We start from the raw sequence: 12,956 nt of genomic DNA, 5'->3' as shown, positions 1-12,956 counted from the left end.
CACACGCTTGCTTCAAAGCATTTTCCTAATGTTATATTAACACTTCCATTTCTTTCCAATTTACTCAATTTTGCTGGAACTATCTTTCCTTTCTAAAGAAGGGACTGCTTGTTTGGCATGAAGTATTTGGACCTAAGGTCACCCACCAGCCTACGTTTTGGAGCAAAATGCTGGTAAAGTCACTTACGTGAGACGTGTGTCCTTTTTGTCACTCCAGGAGAGACCCGTGCTGAGAATGTACAGTGTTATCCAGGTGTTCAAAGGGCACAGTTTGCTACAGGACATTTCCTTTAGCTAACTTTAGTTCATTAAAAAAAATCAGTGCTACATGAGAACCAAATGAGAGTCAGACCTAAATGCTGACACATCAGCCTTTCATGCAAGAAAAGGGGAATCAATACCAGCTGAAAGGAAAAGCAACACACGGCAAACACTGAAGGAGGTTAAGATTTGCATCAGCTAACGGTGGCCAGAGGAACGCAAGCCAGATACCTGTACTGCTTTGCTCTGCCTCTTCATTTGCCACTCTCATCAGCGCATCGAGTACCAGTGCGTTGTCCAGCCAGGTGTACCACTCTTCCAGCTCCTGGAGGAAGCTGGAAGTACCTGTTGTTTCAGACACTTTCCGTGTTGCCAGTTTGCACAGTCGCTCAATGAAGCCTGGAATATTCAAAAGTGTCGCTGAAAAAGAAAAATCATTTTACTACGATTTAAGATCGCTGACATAACAATCATAAAATCTACTATACCACAAGGTACCAAAACATCTACATTAATAATATAGAGAGTACACAGAAACAAATTCCATCTGGTTAAAAAGATCTAAAGACAGAAGAGTCTGTGCACTCTTGTATTAAGGACTGGAAGAGAATGCACTTACCCTAAGCATAACTCAGTCAGTGTTAAACTGGTTTATGTCGACTTACACTGGAAAAAAATTAGTTCTACCCTACACTAACTGCTTGTTTCCAGCCAATTCCCTTTTGCTGGCACTGCTGTTTTCCAGTCCACAGTGAGTCAGTATCACGGAATGGATCTGTCTGAAAATGAAGCTGGCAGAAATAAAGCAGCAGCCCTTAGAAGGGACAGCTCCACCTCCTCCTTCTTCTGTGCGATGCCACCTCCTTCATTTTACCTCCTGTGGTGTTTTGTCTCATAGCAAACTGAAGTAGCTCACTTCAGTAGCCGGGCAGAAAGCTGTTAGCTTTTTAAGTACCAGCTTCCTGAATTAGTTCACCATGGAGCAAAACAGACGGGGAACACACTCCAGCAGCCTCAAGTTAGAGGGTTTCAATTGTTGTGCAACAGCACCCTTAGAAACAGCAGGTGAAGGACAGAAGTCGCTGATCTGCAAAATGCTTGGGGAGGTGCTAGAAGCTGCATTTTGTCCTAAAGTTTTCACAGAATAACTTAACTACAGGACCTGTTTATTATATATCCATGGCTAAGTCTTCACTATACACTTGCAGATGAAGTAGAAAAGTACAAAGAATTTGGCCATGAACATTATTGTGAAAGAGTTGCGAGAGTCTGCCTGCTGTACCATCTCTGAAAGAATAAGCTCCCTGATAAAGCTTTTAACGATAGAGTCTCTGATCATGCAAAACAAAAAAATGATTATTTAAACATTTGCTTGGCTAAATTCAGTTCTGCAAGACCCAAGTTTATTTAGTTCAACTAATTTTAAATAAACTTTGTACCCACACCTACACACACTTGTCCATTGCTCTTCACAAGCAAGCTCTGGTAACCACAGGGCAGAAGACAATACACCCCCTTTAAAGTTTCTCAGCTTCTGCCTGCTGGATTACGCTATCCATCTCCCACTGGGTGCTGCAGAGGTGGCAGCAGTTAGAGAGTTTTATCTTCACGGCTAATACTGAACGTTAGAAGACGGGAGAATCAGCTCCAAATCCCTTTTTTGCACTTCCCAAAATTGTTTAATCTGGGCCTATGCAAATGTCTGCTTCAGAAGCTCAAAACCTTTTCAGGATAGTAAGAGCTGAAAACAGCAGGTCCTGTCCTTGAAAGTACATTAATTTAAATGTCTTGCCTCAGATGGATGATTATGAATTTAAGACTTCTGTATCTGAGAAGTACTCGGCAAAATAAGGAAACCTGCACTGAGGCCAAACTTAAAATTAAGATTAGACCCACAGATTTCCACGGCTGGTGTGGTAAGGGTGGGCAAAATGATTAATGTGAAACACACTTTCCTTGTTGATAAAGACAGACATCTGGCTCAGGAGAATGTCAGGTAAAATCAGAGAAGGAATTGCTCCGACAGGAATCATGGCGCATGCAGTTTTAGTTCAGGATTTTATTTTAAGGAGGACACGGAATTATTGAGAGCTGCTGAAGGGAAGGCCATGGAAATGACTGAGGGATAGAAACCAAACCTAATTATTTTAAGCCATACAAGCTATCAGAGAGGGTTGAAATGACAGAAATCAACTCACCATACAAAACTGAAAGCTACAAAGTAAGCTTCATTAACAGAAAAGACTGTTTCTAGGAAATTGCTTGAGGAAATTGAATAAAGAAAAATGCTCAGTAAAACAGAATGCTTACAGTATCCTCTAGAAACACATGCTACAGATGTGACATTGGGAAGAGGGAAACTTAACAGACTGTTGAGATTCTTCTGCCTTTGCTCACAACACAACAATTACCTTGATTAATTTCAGCTCGAGAAGGACCCAAGTTTTTTTTCTGCTGGGCATTTTTGGCAAGAAGTGTGTGCTTGTCATCGCTTCCCGTGTCAAGTTCAGAAATCGTGACGGCAAGGATCCTGCAGAAGTTCGCAAGCTGCTGCTGATCAAAACTGGACACAAGGCTGGCAAGATTGGGAATGTCATCCAGCTGTATCATTTCCTGGAGGAGGCAACATCAACTGAGTAAGCTGTACATGATATTCAGTAAGGGAACACAGACACAGCCAGAAGGCTTTAGCTACAGCTCTTCCCTGGAGAGGTCTGTGTGTTATTTCAATGTTAGTAAAAGAGAATCAAAGAGTCACCGAAAAGTGAAGAGTGAAAACACCTGTGATTTACAACTGCTGTCATTTACGTTAATCAACTCAAGAAGTATATATATCCACCTTTTAAAGACTCAGTATTTAAGTCAAACTTTAGGGTTGGTTTTTTTTTAAAACTAATTTACAGACAAATTGCATTTAGGTATTACAAAGTTTCAGTTTAGTTTTCCACTTCTCTCTGAAGCTCACAAATAAGAACAGATGCCCAATTTTTTTTTCCTCAGTATTTTTCATCAAAAGATATTAAAAAGTTGTTGAAAACAGTTTTCAGCATTTATGTTCAGACAAACTAAGCTTGTTTCTTATCTCAGAAAGTACAATATTCTCAACTTTACTCTAAAAAAACCAGTAACAAATTATAGGAGCCTCACCCTTTCCACAGAACACACACACAGACACATTTAATTCAAGGTTTTCCCTAATATTTTATTTGTGTTATATCAGGCTACCAATATCAGGATTAGCTTTAGATTCAGATTAGATATTAGGAAAACATTTTTTACAACGAGGGGTGAGGCAGTGGCCCAGGTTGCCCAGAGAGGTGGTGGATGCCCCATCCCTGGAAACGTTCCAGGCCAGGTTGGCCGGGGCTCTGAGCAACCTGATCTGGTTGGAGATGTCCCTGCTCCTTGCAGGGGTGTTGGACTGGGTGGGCTTTAAAGGTCCCTTCCCACCCAAACCCTTCTATGATCTTCAGAAACTTTTCAAAGAAACAGCTGTCTCTCCTCTACTGGTCTGAAAAGCCATACAAATAATTAAGAAACCAGTAACTCACCTTTTTAACCCCCAGGATATCTTCAATGAGCGTTGCAGTTTGTAGGAATGTCTTTTTGTTTGTCATCAATGTAAACAGGAACAGCACAAAGTCATTTCTTTCCGCCAGTCGCCTTGTGACTCCTTCAGTCTACAAAGCAGGAAGATGCACACACAGACCCCGAGTCAGAGCCCCCCTTGACAGCTCACACGTTACAGGCACATGCAGGACAGTTGTACAGATGATGTGTTATTGAATCAGCTATTCCTGAAACCACGAAACATTGTGTTTACGGTGACCAAAACTAACTCCAGTCCTTGTTTGAAGTTAACACAACGCTTGCACAAACTACAGGCTGCAAGATGAGAGGCTTCACCTCAAGGCACTTGTTTACTTGCCTGAATCAAAAGTAAACACTGCGTGCCTGGAAATACGTCAGAGAGGCTTGTCTCTGCTTTCGCATACAAATTGTAACCAGCACCACTCTATGGTATGTAAATGTAGTCCCTAGGCTCCTCCTAAACTGCTAGCATTGCTCTCAGCTAGGCCCAGTTTGAGCAACCAGCATCAAGCATTGGCCTTAATGAACTCGGTGACGAACTCAAAAGTCACGCTAAAGCATGAACTGGGGTTCATCACTGAGTTCATTACAGGCAGCTTTCATGTTCTGGTCATCAAAGACAGCTTTCAGGCTCTGATCTCTGCTTAAAGCACAGGCAGTCTTTTCCGGAATTAAACTTAAAACTACATCCTTACCACTTGCAAAGCTGTCTGCTCTATGACTGACAAATCACCAGTGCTCACAGAACCAGACCAGTTCAGGTAACTCCTGAATATTCACACCTAAGCATAAGAAGAGTTAATATTGCACAAAAACCACTTCTGTGATCCTGAACACTTCTCAATCAAGAGAGAGCAGTAATACGGAAGGGAATTAAAACAGCAGCTGGTCTATAACTTGCAAACGTGTTTCTTAGCATGTTACACTATTCACGGTTTGCAAAAGTTGCATCGCCTGTAGTTAAAAAAAAAAAACCAATGTAAGTCAAGTAGAAGTGTTCTCTCTCTTCCCCCTCCTATGCGTACACAGATACCTAGCAGTGAGAACAGGATCTACTAGGACTCAAACTCTTGTGATTAGGCTGATGTCTCTGTAAGTGCTCCAAGCCAGTAGCTGCTTTAAAAAAAATTTTTGTTAAACAACACTTTCGAGGTTATGACATGATAAACTGTGTAACTGAGCAAACAATCCTGATGATGTTTTCCCTGCATGCATAATCTGAGGCATGTGCTTTCAGCATCAGAATTTTAATGGCAAGGTATTTCAACAGGCCTTTAACCCAGCCTCTTCCTTAGCACCAATCTGCTGTCCATGGAATTGAACTTTATTTCGATGAAAAAATTTTTCATTAAATTTCAGTTTAAATCATGCTTAAAAGAGTCTGTATGTTGTCTTATCAAGCAGCATGTGTAAATGACCAGCAGAACAATTTTCCACAGCTGTTGTACTTACACATATACAGGTGTTGTACAGTATGCTCAAACAGTCCTTGATGAGGTCATCGCTTACTGCAAAGGAGAAAACAGACATTCACTAGGTAAACGTTGCCAAGAAACAGTAGTGTCCACTGAAGGGACACGAATAGTTATAAAACAAATGAGAAATCCTGGCTGCTAGCTCAGATCACGTGTGAAAGTGCCTTGGAGGACAGAAACCCAAGGAAGAAACACTCTATACCTGATCTGTTCACATGCTTTCTTCCAAAACTACTGTCAGTACTGCCGAGGACCACAGAGATGTACTTGTGGTCTAGTGCACTTCTTAGTCACCACAAAAGAAAACTATAGGGATGTAAACTGTATTTTAGGAAAAATATCATTGATCAAATCAAAGTTTGTTAATATGAGAAACTGCTGAGACACGCATTAGTTCTAGTTATTAAGCATTGGGGACAAAAAAAAAAAAAAAAAAAAAAGATAGTTCATGCAGTTTTCTCCAGGCAGTATAAGAAATTAAGAAATTCACAGAAAAGCTTTCAATCTGATTTCTCCAGCATTCTAATACTTAAAATATGTTTTCAGTACAGACATACAACAGCTGCTTCTAGCTCAAGTTCAAGTTACTTCACCTTTGAAGTTCCCCAGCTGACGGGCACAGAGCGCACCGTGACATTTCCTTTCCTCGCAAGGGTTCACGGAACCAGCAGAATCAGACAGGAGAAAGGAAAATGCTAAACTTCAGCAGGAAAGTCGCACTGAAGCTACTGCGCCCCTTTGGTAAGCTCTCCTTAAGCAGTTTGGACATGAGCAGTCACCATGACTAGGTCAGGAAAACAGTATCCTTTTCATTATCTCACGATCTCTGTAACTCCTATTACACAAACAATGTTTTGTGGCTTATTATTAATAATTGTTAACTGCTGCTATAGTCACAGTAACAATAAAAGTCTCCAGTGATTGCAGATTTACTGCGCTGAGAACATGAGGTTATGCTGAGCGCATGAACGTTCCTGACCTGTGCTTTAAAACAGGTGACTATCCTAAATCCCAGCCTGAATCAGTACTGCAGAGAACAAAGAAACCAACGATTTATTTAGGAACAGGAAATTGCTGGTATGGAAAGAGAGTAACAGAAAAAAATAGAATCATTCCTGCCTTAATAAGGACACAAGACAAGAATAAAAAAAGATAAAACAAAACCTATTTACTTACTTTTCTGTTTCTTTTTCTGTGTAATAAGAGTTGGTCTCATGAGAATTTCTACTAAAAGCTGTAACAAGAAAAAGAATTAAGGCAATCATCATTGGGATACAAATAACCAACTAATCTCTCAGTGACAAATCCAAATTTAGTCCTGTCTCTGCTGAAGTCACAGAAATGAATAATGGAAGCCCTACGATCAAAACCCCACTGATGTCAAAATTACATTCACAAGAAAGTTTTAAAGAATTTGAGTCTGCAGATAATGTAATCTCACATGCATCCAGCTAATGTCAAGGATAGCTACCACACATCTCCCAAAATAACGAATCTAGCAACAATCTCTAAAGATATGCAAATTCTGCAAAGGCTCACCCTAAATCTTCCTGGGCCTCAAAACACATTTCAGGTCCAGACTTAACAGAACTTAATTGCTCCAGATTTTAGTCTCATCGACAAAGACACTGCCTGCGTACATGCACCTTGTACGCATACTTACAAACAGTTTACAGGCACAGGAAGTGTGGTCTCTTCTCTACGTAAGGAATGTAACAGCCAGCTTTCCAAGCAGAACTATGGTTCTGATAGATGCAGAAGTCATCTTTAGCTGTTCTGGCCTACACCTCTGGTTTATTTCAAAATACGTTTCAAACCAGCAGTTTATTTTAAAATGAGAGCTAGCCACTAGAAGGAACTCATGACTTCTGCAAGTAGCATTGCAAAAAGCCCCTAGTTTGAAAATTCAGTTTAAGAGCAACGCAGGCATCACCCAGTCAAGCCATGCCAACTGACAATACACTTACGTTTTACAACTTGCTCTATTTGTCCCAACTTAACTTTATCCTTCCGTTAATGAACTGCCTATCCAGACACAGAGGAAAACATCTGACAGTATCGAAGGCACTGCCCACATTTTAAGCACTGACAAATAAATAGGCAACTTTAAAGAGGAATATACTTTTTTCCAGCAATATTTGTAATAGTAGCTGTAGCATCAGTAGAATAGAAAAAAAATTACTGCAGCAGTAATGTAGCTCATATTAATGGCTTATGTTATGTTTAGGAGGAGAACGCACACCTCAAGGCTCAGTACCCGTGATGAGCATCCAAAGATATCCCTACGCTGCTGGGATGCAGGCCACCTGCTCTGTGGGGAAAGAACACCAAGCCTGCCTTTTAAGGGTGGCTGCAGAAATGATGGCTCCACTCCTGCCTTGCCACAGAGTGGACCTTCTCAGCTAGTATTTTATTTTTTTTCCTGCTCAATACTATAACCCACCATGTATTTATCACCTTATTCTTGCAGAACTGGTATGCTCCTCACATACACTCCAGGGACTGGACTGCAGTGGTGTGAGACACTCCTTGGAGAGGGCTTTCTTCAGCCATCCTACTGAAACTGCAACAGTATGCAGCAAGAAGCACAGCAGTCCCATGGCAGAAAGAGAACAGGTAAGAGGGTGCCCCACCAGAGGCTGAAGGTGCAGAAAGGGAGTTAGGAGATCTTATTTCTTGGAATGGGGTTGCATTCAGGTCTAAAGTCCACCAGGCTCATGTACCAGTTCATGTGTTTGTACTCTCGGGGAATATTTTACGTGTATTCATATAAAGAGGGGAGACACAAATGTGCCTTTGTTCTTTGATGTAAAGGCTGTCAGAATCCAAAAATATTTTAAGGAATATACTATCCCACATTATAGCATACAGTGTATGCTGCAAATTGAGTCCTTTGAAGTTACTCATGCTTCACAGTTTGAAACACTGCAACACAGAATCAGCACATTGCGCACACAGAACCAGCAGATCAGAGTACTTCCCTTCCAACTCCTAGAGTAGGATTTTCAAAAACACACAGCACTGGCTTCTACCACTGCCTTTCACCAGATTAAACCCACTTGGTATCAGCCAAATCTCTGGCCATAGAGTACCAGGCAATCACAGTGTATCTGATATCTACCATCTCCCACTCAAGGAAAAAAAAAAAAAAAAAACAAACAACAACAAAACAAACCACCCCAACCACCAAAAACTAACCACACTCCCTCCCAAACCCAACACACACACTTATTTAAATATGAAACGTAAAGTCATTTTCTGTGTACTATGCTAAAAGCTCTTCTACAGGAAGTATCACTATTTCCCTTTAAAAACAAGGGAAATTCAGAACATTTTCATACAATGTTCTAAATTGCTCGAGTAGCTGAAGACATTTGCCCTCAGTTGATAGGATATCAGCAACTAAACCAGTGCTCATTTCAAAACAACATAACCTAAATACAAGTTTTAATTAAGTAAAGGCATGCTAAGTTGAACAAGAGAGAAGTGGCAAAGACACTGTTTAGTTAGCCCAACAAAAACCACCCAAACAAACAAAAAAAAGAAAGCGTCAATTAGTTCACTGGAAAATACAAATCACACATTTCTGGTGAAAGCTAAGATCCCAGTCTGTCACTACACAACTGAGTAAACTGGAGGAGCATGCGTAATGTAGAATGAAAATAAATAAACCAAAAGATAAATTGCCAGAATAATTACAGAAGCTCCGTTTAAAAAATTTTCCATAGACGAAGAAGTGCACGTTGCATGCCAGCAATAAGCACAGACAACCTGGCTAAGAGTGCGCTAGTGCACTTATTTAAAAAAAGCCACAGGTCCTTCAGCAGCAAGTTAAACTCTCTGTGCTCTAGTACCAATTGCAGTACTTAATCTCACAACTAGAAATAATTTGAAACTGTTTTCACCGAGAACCTAGAGGTATCATCTTTTTGAAGTTAAAATCAGAGTACCTCAAGAAACAGTCAGGTCCTCTATATCATATACGAAAAAGCACCTCACTTTTGATGATGCAGTACCTCAAAAATACACCCTTTTCACGTCCTGATTAACAGAAACGGGCACAGTACTAATGCTTAACATCAAATCGGTAAAGTCGTTCTGTAGCTTGCAGTTAGAAACTTCAAAGGTCTCAGAGACCGTACAGATTTCTCAGTGGTACGACTATTCTGCAGAAATCTTTTGATATCGTTATAAAACACACTTACATCGACTCCTCCAAATAAGTCAAATGTGTATGTATTTGGGAAAGTGGACTCTTGAGCAGCTTTTCTATCTTCTGTAACAAATGCCATGGCTTCCATTGAAAGAAGTGGAGAAATTTCCTGCATGCGGTAAAAAATAAAGAATTATGGTTCAAAAAGATAACCGTTCATCAGTATAAACACAACTGTCTCCGACTGTGCGACCTACTCCACCAGTCAATTCACACACACTATCATGCAAACAGTATCAAAAAATACTTAGAATATGATCATAGTAGACTTTAAAAAAAGCAACAAGAAAATAATGCCTAGCTTTCAGGAAGAGCAGTGGAGACAGTACCTTTAAGATGCTTTGGCACTGGGAGAAATCGCTGTTCGGGTGGCTCTGCTCATACAGCTTTTGCAACAGTAAGGGAATCCCGTTCCATTTCGCTTGCTTATCTCTTTCCTTCAGCAAGGCCTCTGTGATCTGCAAATAAGAAAGAATATAATTCCCATGTATCCAATGCTTTACAACCAGGAAAACAGTCTTATCACCTCCCCAAACTATCACTATCAGAGTATCGCAGAAAAATAATTTATTGTAGAGAGCACCATTAGAAAATCCAGTACCAATTTCCATGCAGCAATTCATCCAGGACTGGTAGCTGCAGAATTTTACAGATGGCCAAACTATCTTAAGACAGGGCTTAAAGCAGATGTTATCATTTAGAGCACCCAATCTTCCATATTTTGATACCGATCAAATATTTTTAAATGGGAACATACTAGACTAAATATTTCCATTAGAAGAACTCTGATTGACAGGTCACTGAAAAAAGGAAATGGGTGCCCTTGACACTATCAAAAGTTCATGCTAGTCTATGGTAGAGAGAACAATGAAGATGGAAAGGCTTCATTGCTCGTTACATTCAGCTAGTAACGAGTATTTCCTCAGCCAAGTCCCTAAAGCCATTATTGGTCAGGTCATAGCAATGACCCAAATCACTAAGATTTACAAGCAGGCTCCAGGAGAATGTACAAAAGATACAGTGAAAATTTCCTCTGTAGTCTTGGGCTGGTTATAAACAGAGACTAACAACTAAATTTGCAGGGTAACACCACCGGTGTTATCTTCTGGGAAGCAGGCTGCAACTGCAAAAAATAACACCTTCGCATTTGCCAATACATTTGTGTGAACTTTCCCCATTTTCCTCCTCCTTAAAACAGAAAAAAAAACGTTCTTAATATTCAGCACTGTATTTTAACCTGGGAAAAAAAAAAAATGAAGTAGCAGCACAAGACTAAGACTAATAAATATTCTACTTAGAATCAACAAAAAGATGTTTTGAAGCCTGAACACTTCCAGGTAACTGACAGCAGATGCTACAAAGGAGAAGCTCTTCACTGAAGTTCACCATCCAGTTCACGCTAACCAGAATTTAACTCCCTTCCTTAATGATACTTCTGAGGTACCTAGATCAACCCCAAAACAGGGACTTACCAACAACAAGAACTATAGCCAGCATGATTTCTGGCTGGTTTTACAAATTTTTCATATGCTCTCCAAATAAAAAAAAAAAAACCAAAATTAAAAATCCTCAGGGCAGCAAGACTGCATCTCAATGCAACATGGCTGGGTTTTTTTACTCCCACACCTAAACCTCTCAGCTGCTCTCATTCTGCGCAAATCGCTCCCCAGCCTTTCTGTGGTCAACTTGCATTGTTCCCCTCCAGCCTGCTTAAATGTTCACTGTTAATATTAACAGCCAGATCTTGCTTCTTATTGTTTCAGCCAAGGCATCTTTCTCAGAGATGCCTCAAGGTACAATTCCAAAGGGCCATTCCATTCCTGATCAGACAATTATATGCAAATATACTTTAATTTCTGACTGAGAATTTACCCCTTTTCTCTGCTTGTTAGCACACAGGAAGACCAGAAAACTGATGCAAGCACATGAAAAATCAGACTGGCAATGTCAGCTGCTGTGGGTCCTCACCCTTCTTCTAAGCTTCCCAGATACTCAGGGTTCTTTTCCTGATGAAATATCCAAATTTGTACATAACTAAGAATTTCAAGGCTCTTCAAGTAGGTTTTTTTGCTACCAGGGGTGACTGAAGCACCATGAGCAAAATCTAGGACACACAGCTCTCACATTTTTAATTTCTTCCTGCTTTCTGACTTCTGAAGAAGAGTAATCAACACGCGTTGCTGGAGAATGACACAGGTCCTTCTCGGGAGGCCGTTCGCACAAGAAATGGCAGGACAAAACCAGAAACTCAAAATGGCTTCTCATCATTTGGACTTGTGAGTAATGGGTCAACTCCTTTGAAGTCACAAATTTCCACTGCTCCTTGTAATGCTCAGCACACAGAGAGCAAGAGGAGCTCTACCACTACCCCATCTCAGGTGTGGGAGGAGTACACAGAGTGGCGGGAGGAACCAGATTAATTGCTGGGTAAAGTGCAAAGAACATACTGCAAAATGCCAGGGAAAGAATCCAACTCTCTGGTCGCAGCTGATGTGGAAGATACCACAGGCAACGATGACGTGCATGGGCTGCAATCTCAGGTTCCAGCAGCAAAGCACAGAATGCAGCATCCAAGCGCTCTCAGAAAAGGCCAAAAGAGAGGCAGTCACTTGTGCTGATCTGTAGAAAACTTTCAGAATTGAAATTCTGAAAGCATGAGGCAAATGTTTCCTTGCTCTCATCTTCTTTCAACTGCTTTCCCAAAAGAAAAAAAAAAAAAAAAGAAAAAAAAGCTTTTCTTTCTCTTGATTTAATAGATGTCTTTGGTTTCATTGCAAGTCCTGGCTTGTGGTCCCTGTTCTGTATTTCTGAGGCTGCCCTGGCTCTGAATATTTCCATTGTGGCAGGGCGGTATTTGCCAATGCAAAGATTTCAGATTCTGCGGAGGGATTAAAATTCAATTAGATTGTACAGAGCTGTCTTTCTTTACAACCATTTTGGTTAAAAACTGCATCTCATTATATCTGTAAGAGCAGCTAGTCAACAATTTTCTTTTATAAGCAAAGTCTATTTCCTTCTTGCATTTTTTTGGCAGACACGATCGAACACTCATCAAAATTAGTACTGGGACTTTTGAGGCTCCTTTCCCTCTCCAGCATTTTTTTGGGCTCATCCATGGAGGATAAGCCCAATCCAACGCCGAGTGCTCAGAAATTGTCTTCATTCACTGAATAGGTCTGGATAAAATCTCTGAAATCTTGCATGCAAAACTTGAGAAGTTAGATACCATCTAGCAAGAAGGGGAGGCTGCAGAAGCCCAGCTGGAAATGCTGAAGTACCAATTACCGGGAAAACAAAAGAACCAGCGTCACAACTTCCCTACCACCCAGGTACAGTAAACCAAACCGGTACAAACATCAAGACACCACACAGCCAGTTCTCACAAGTTTGCTGTAACACATCCAGGTTTCGAATCA

The 12,956-nt window shown here is 40.6% G+C and overlaps 1 protein-coding gene across 4 annotated transcripts in view; it reads right to left on the bottom strand.

The window, feature by feature from the left end:
- The window catches only part of TRPC4AP (transient receptor potential cation channel subfamily C member 4 associated protein), a 35,499-nt gene that overhangs the window by 15,952 nt on the left and 6,591 nt on the right, over positions 1 to 12,956 (bottom strand). Inside the window, exons 1-8 of one of the 4 annotated variants that reach the window (XM_086760957.1) lie at positions 11,988 to 12,079; positions 9,870 to 9,998; positions 9,533 to 9,649; positions 6,504 to 6,561; positions 5,305 to 5,360; positions 3,813 to 3,941; positions 2,673 to 2,874; positions 493 to 681 (exon numbers count right to left, since the gene is read on the bottom strand). In XM_086760957.1, coding sequence (XP_086617083.1) covers positions 493 to 681; positions 2,673 to 2,874; positions 3,813 to 3,941; positions 5,305 to 5,360; positions 6,504 to 6,561; positions 9,533 to 9,649; positions 9,870 to 9,998; positions 11,988 to 12,065 — 958 coding nt within the window. In that variant the 5' untranslated portion in view covers positions 12,066 to 12,079. Of the gene's footprint in view, positions 1 to 492; positions 682 to 2,672; positions 2,875 to 3,812; positions 3,942 to 5,304; positions 5,361 to 6,503; positions 6,562 to 7,770; positions 7,891 to 9,532; positions 9,652 to 9,869; positions 9,999 to 11,987; positions 12,080 to 12,956 lie in introns of those variants that run through there. The other 3 variants (XM_086760956.1, XM_086760958.1, XM_086760959.1) reach the window with 3 other exon arrangements.

The sequence above is a fragment of the Chlamydotis macqueenii genome, chromosome 16, assembly GCF_036417535.1.
Source record: "Chlamydotis macqueenii isolate bChlMac1 chromosome 16, bChlMac1.mat, whole genome shotgun sequence".
NCBI classification, from domain to species: Eukaryota; Metazoa; Chordata; class Aves; order Otidiformes; family Otididae; genus Chlamydotis; species Chlamydotis macqueenii.
The sequence above is the reverse complement of the archived record's forward strand: the minus strand, read 5'-3'. Positions and strand labels throughout refer to the sequence as shown.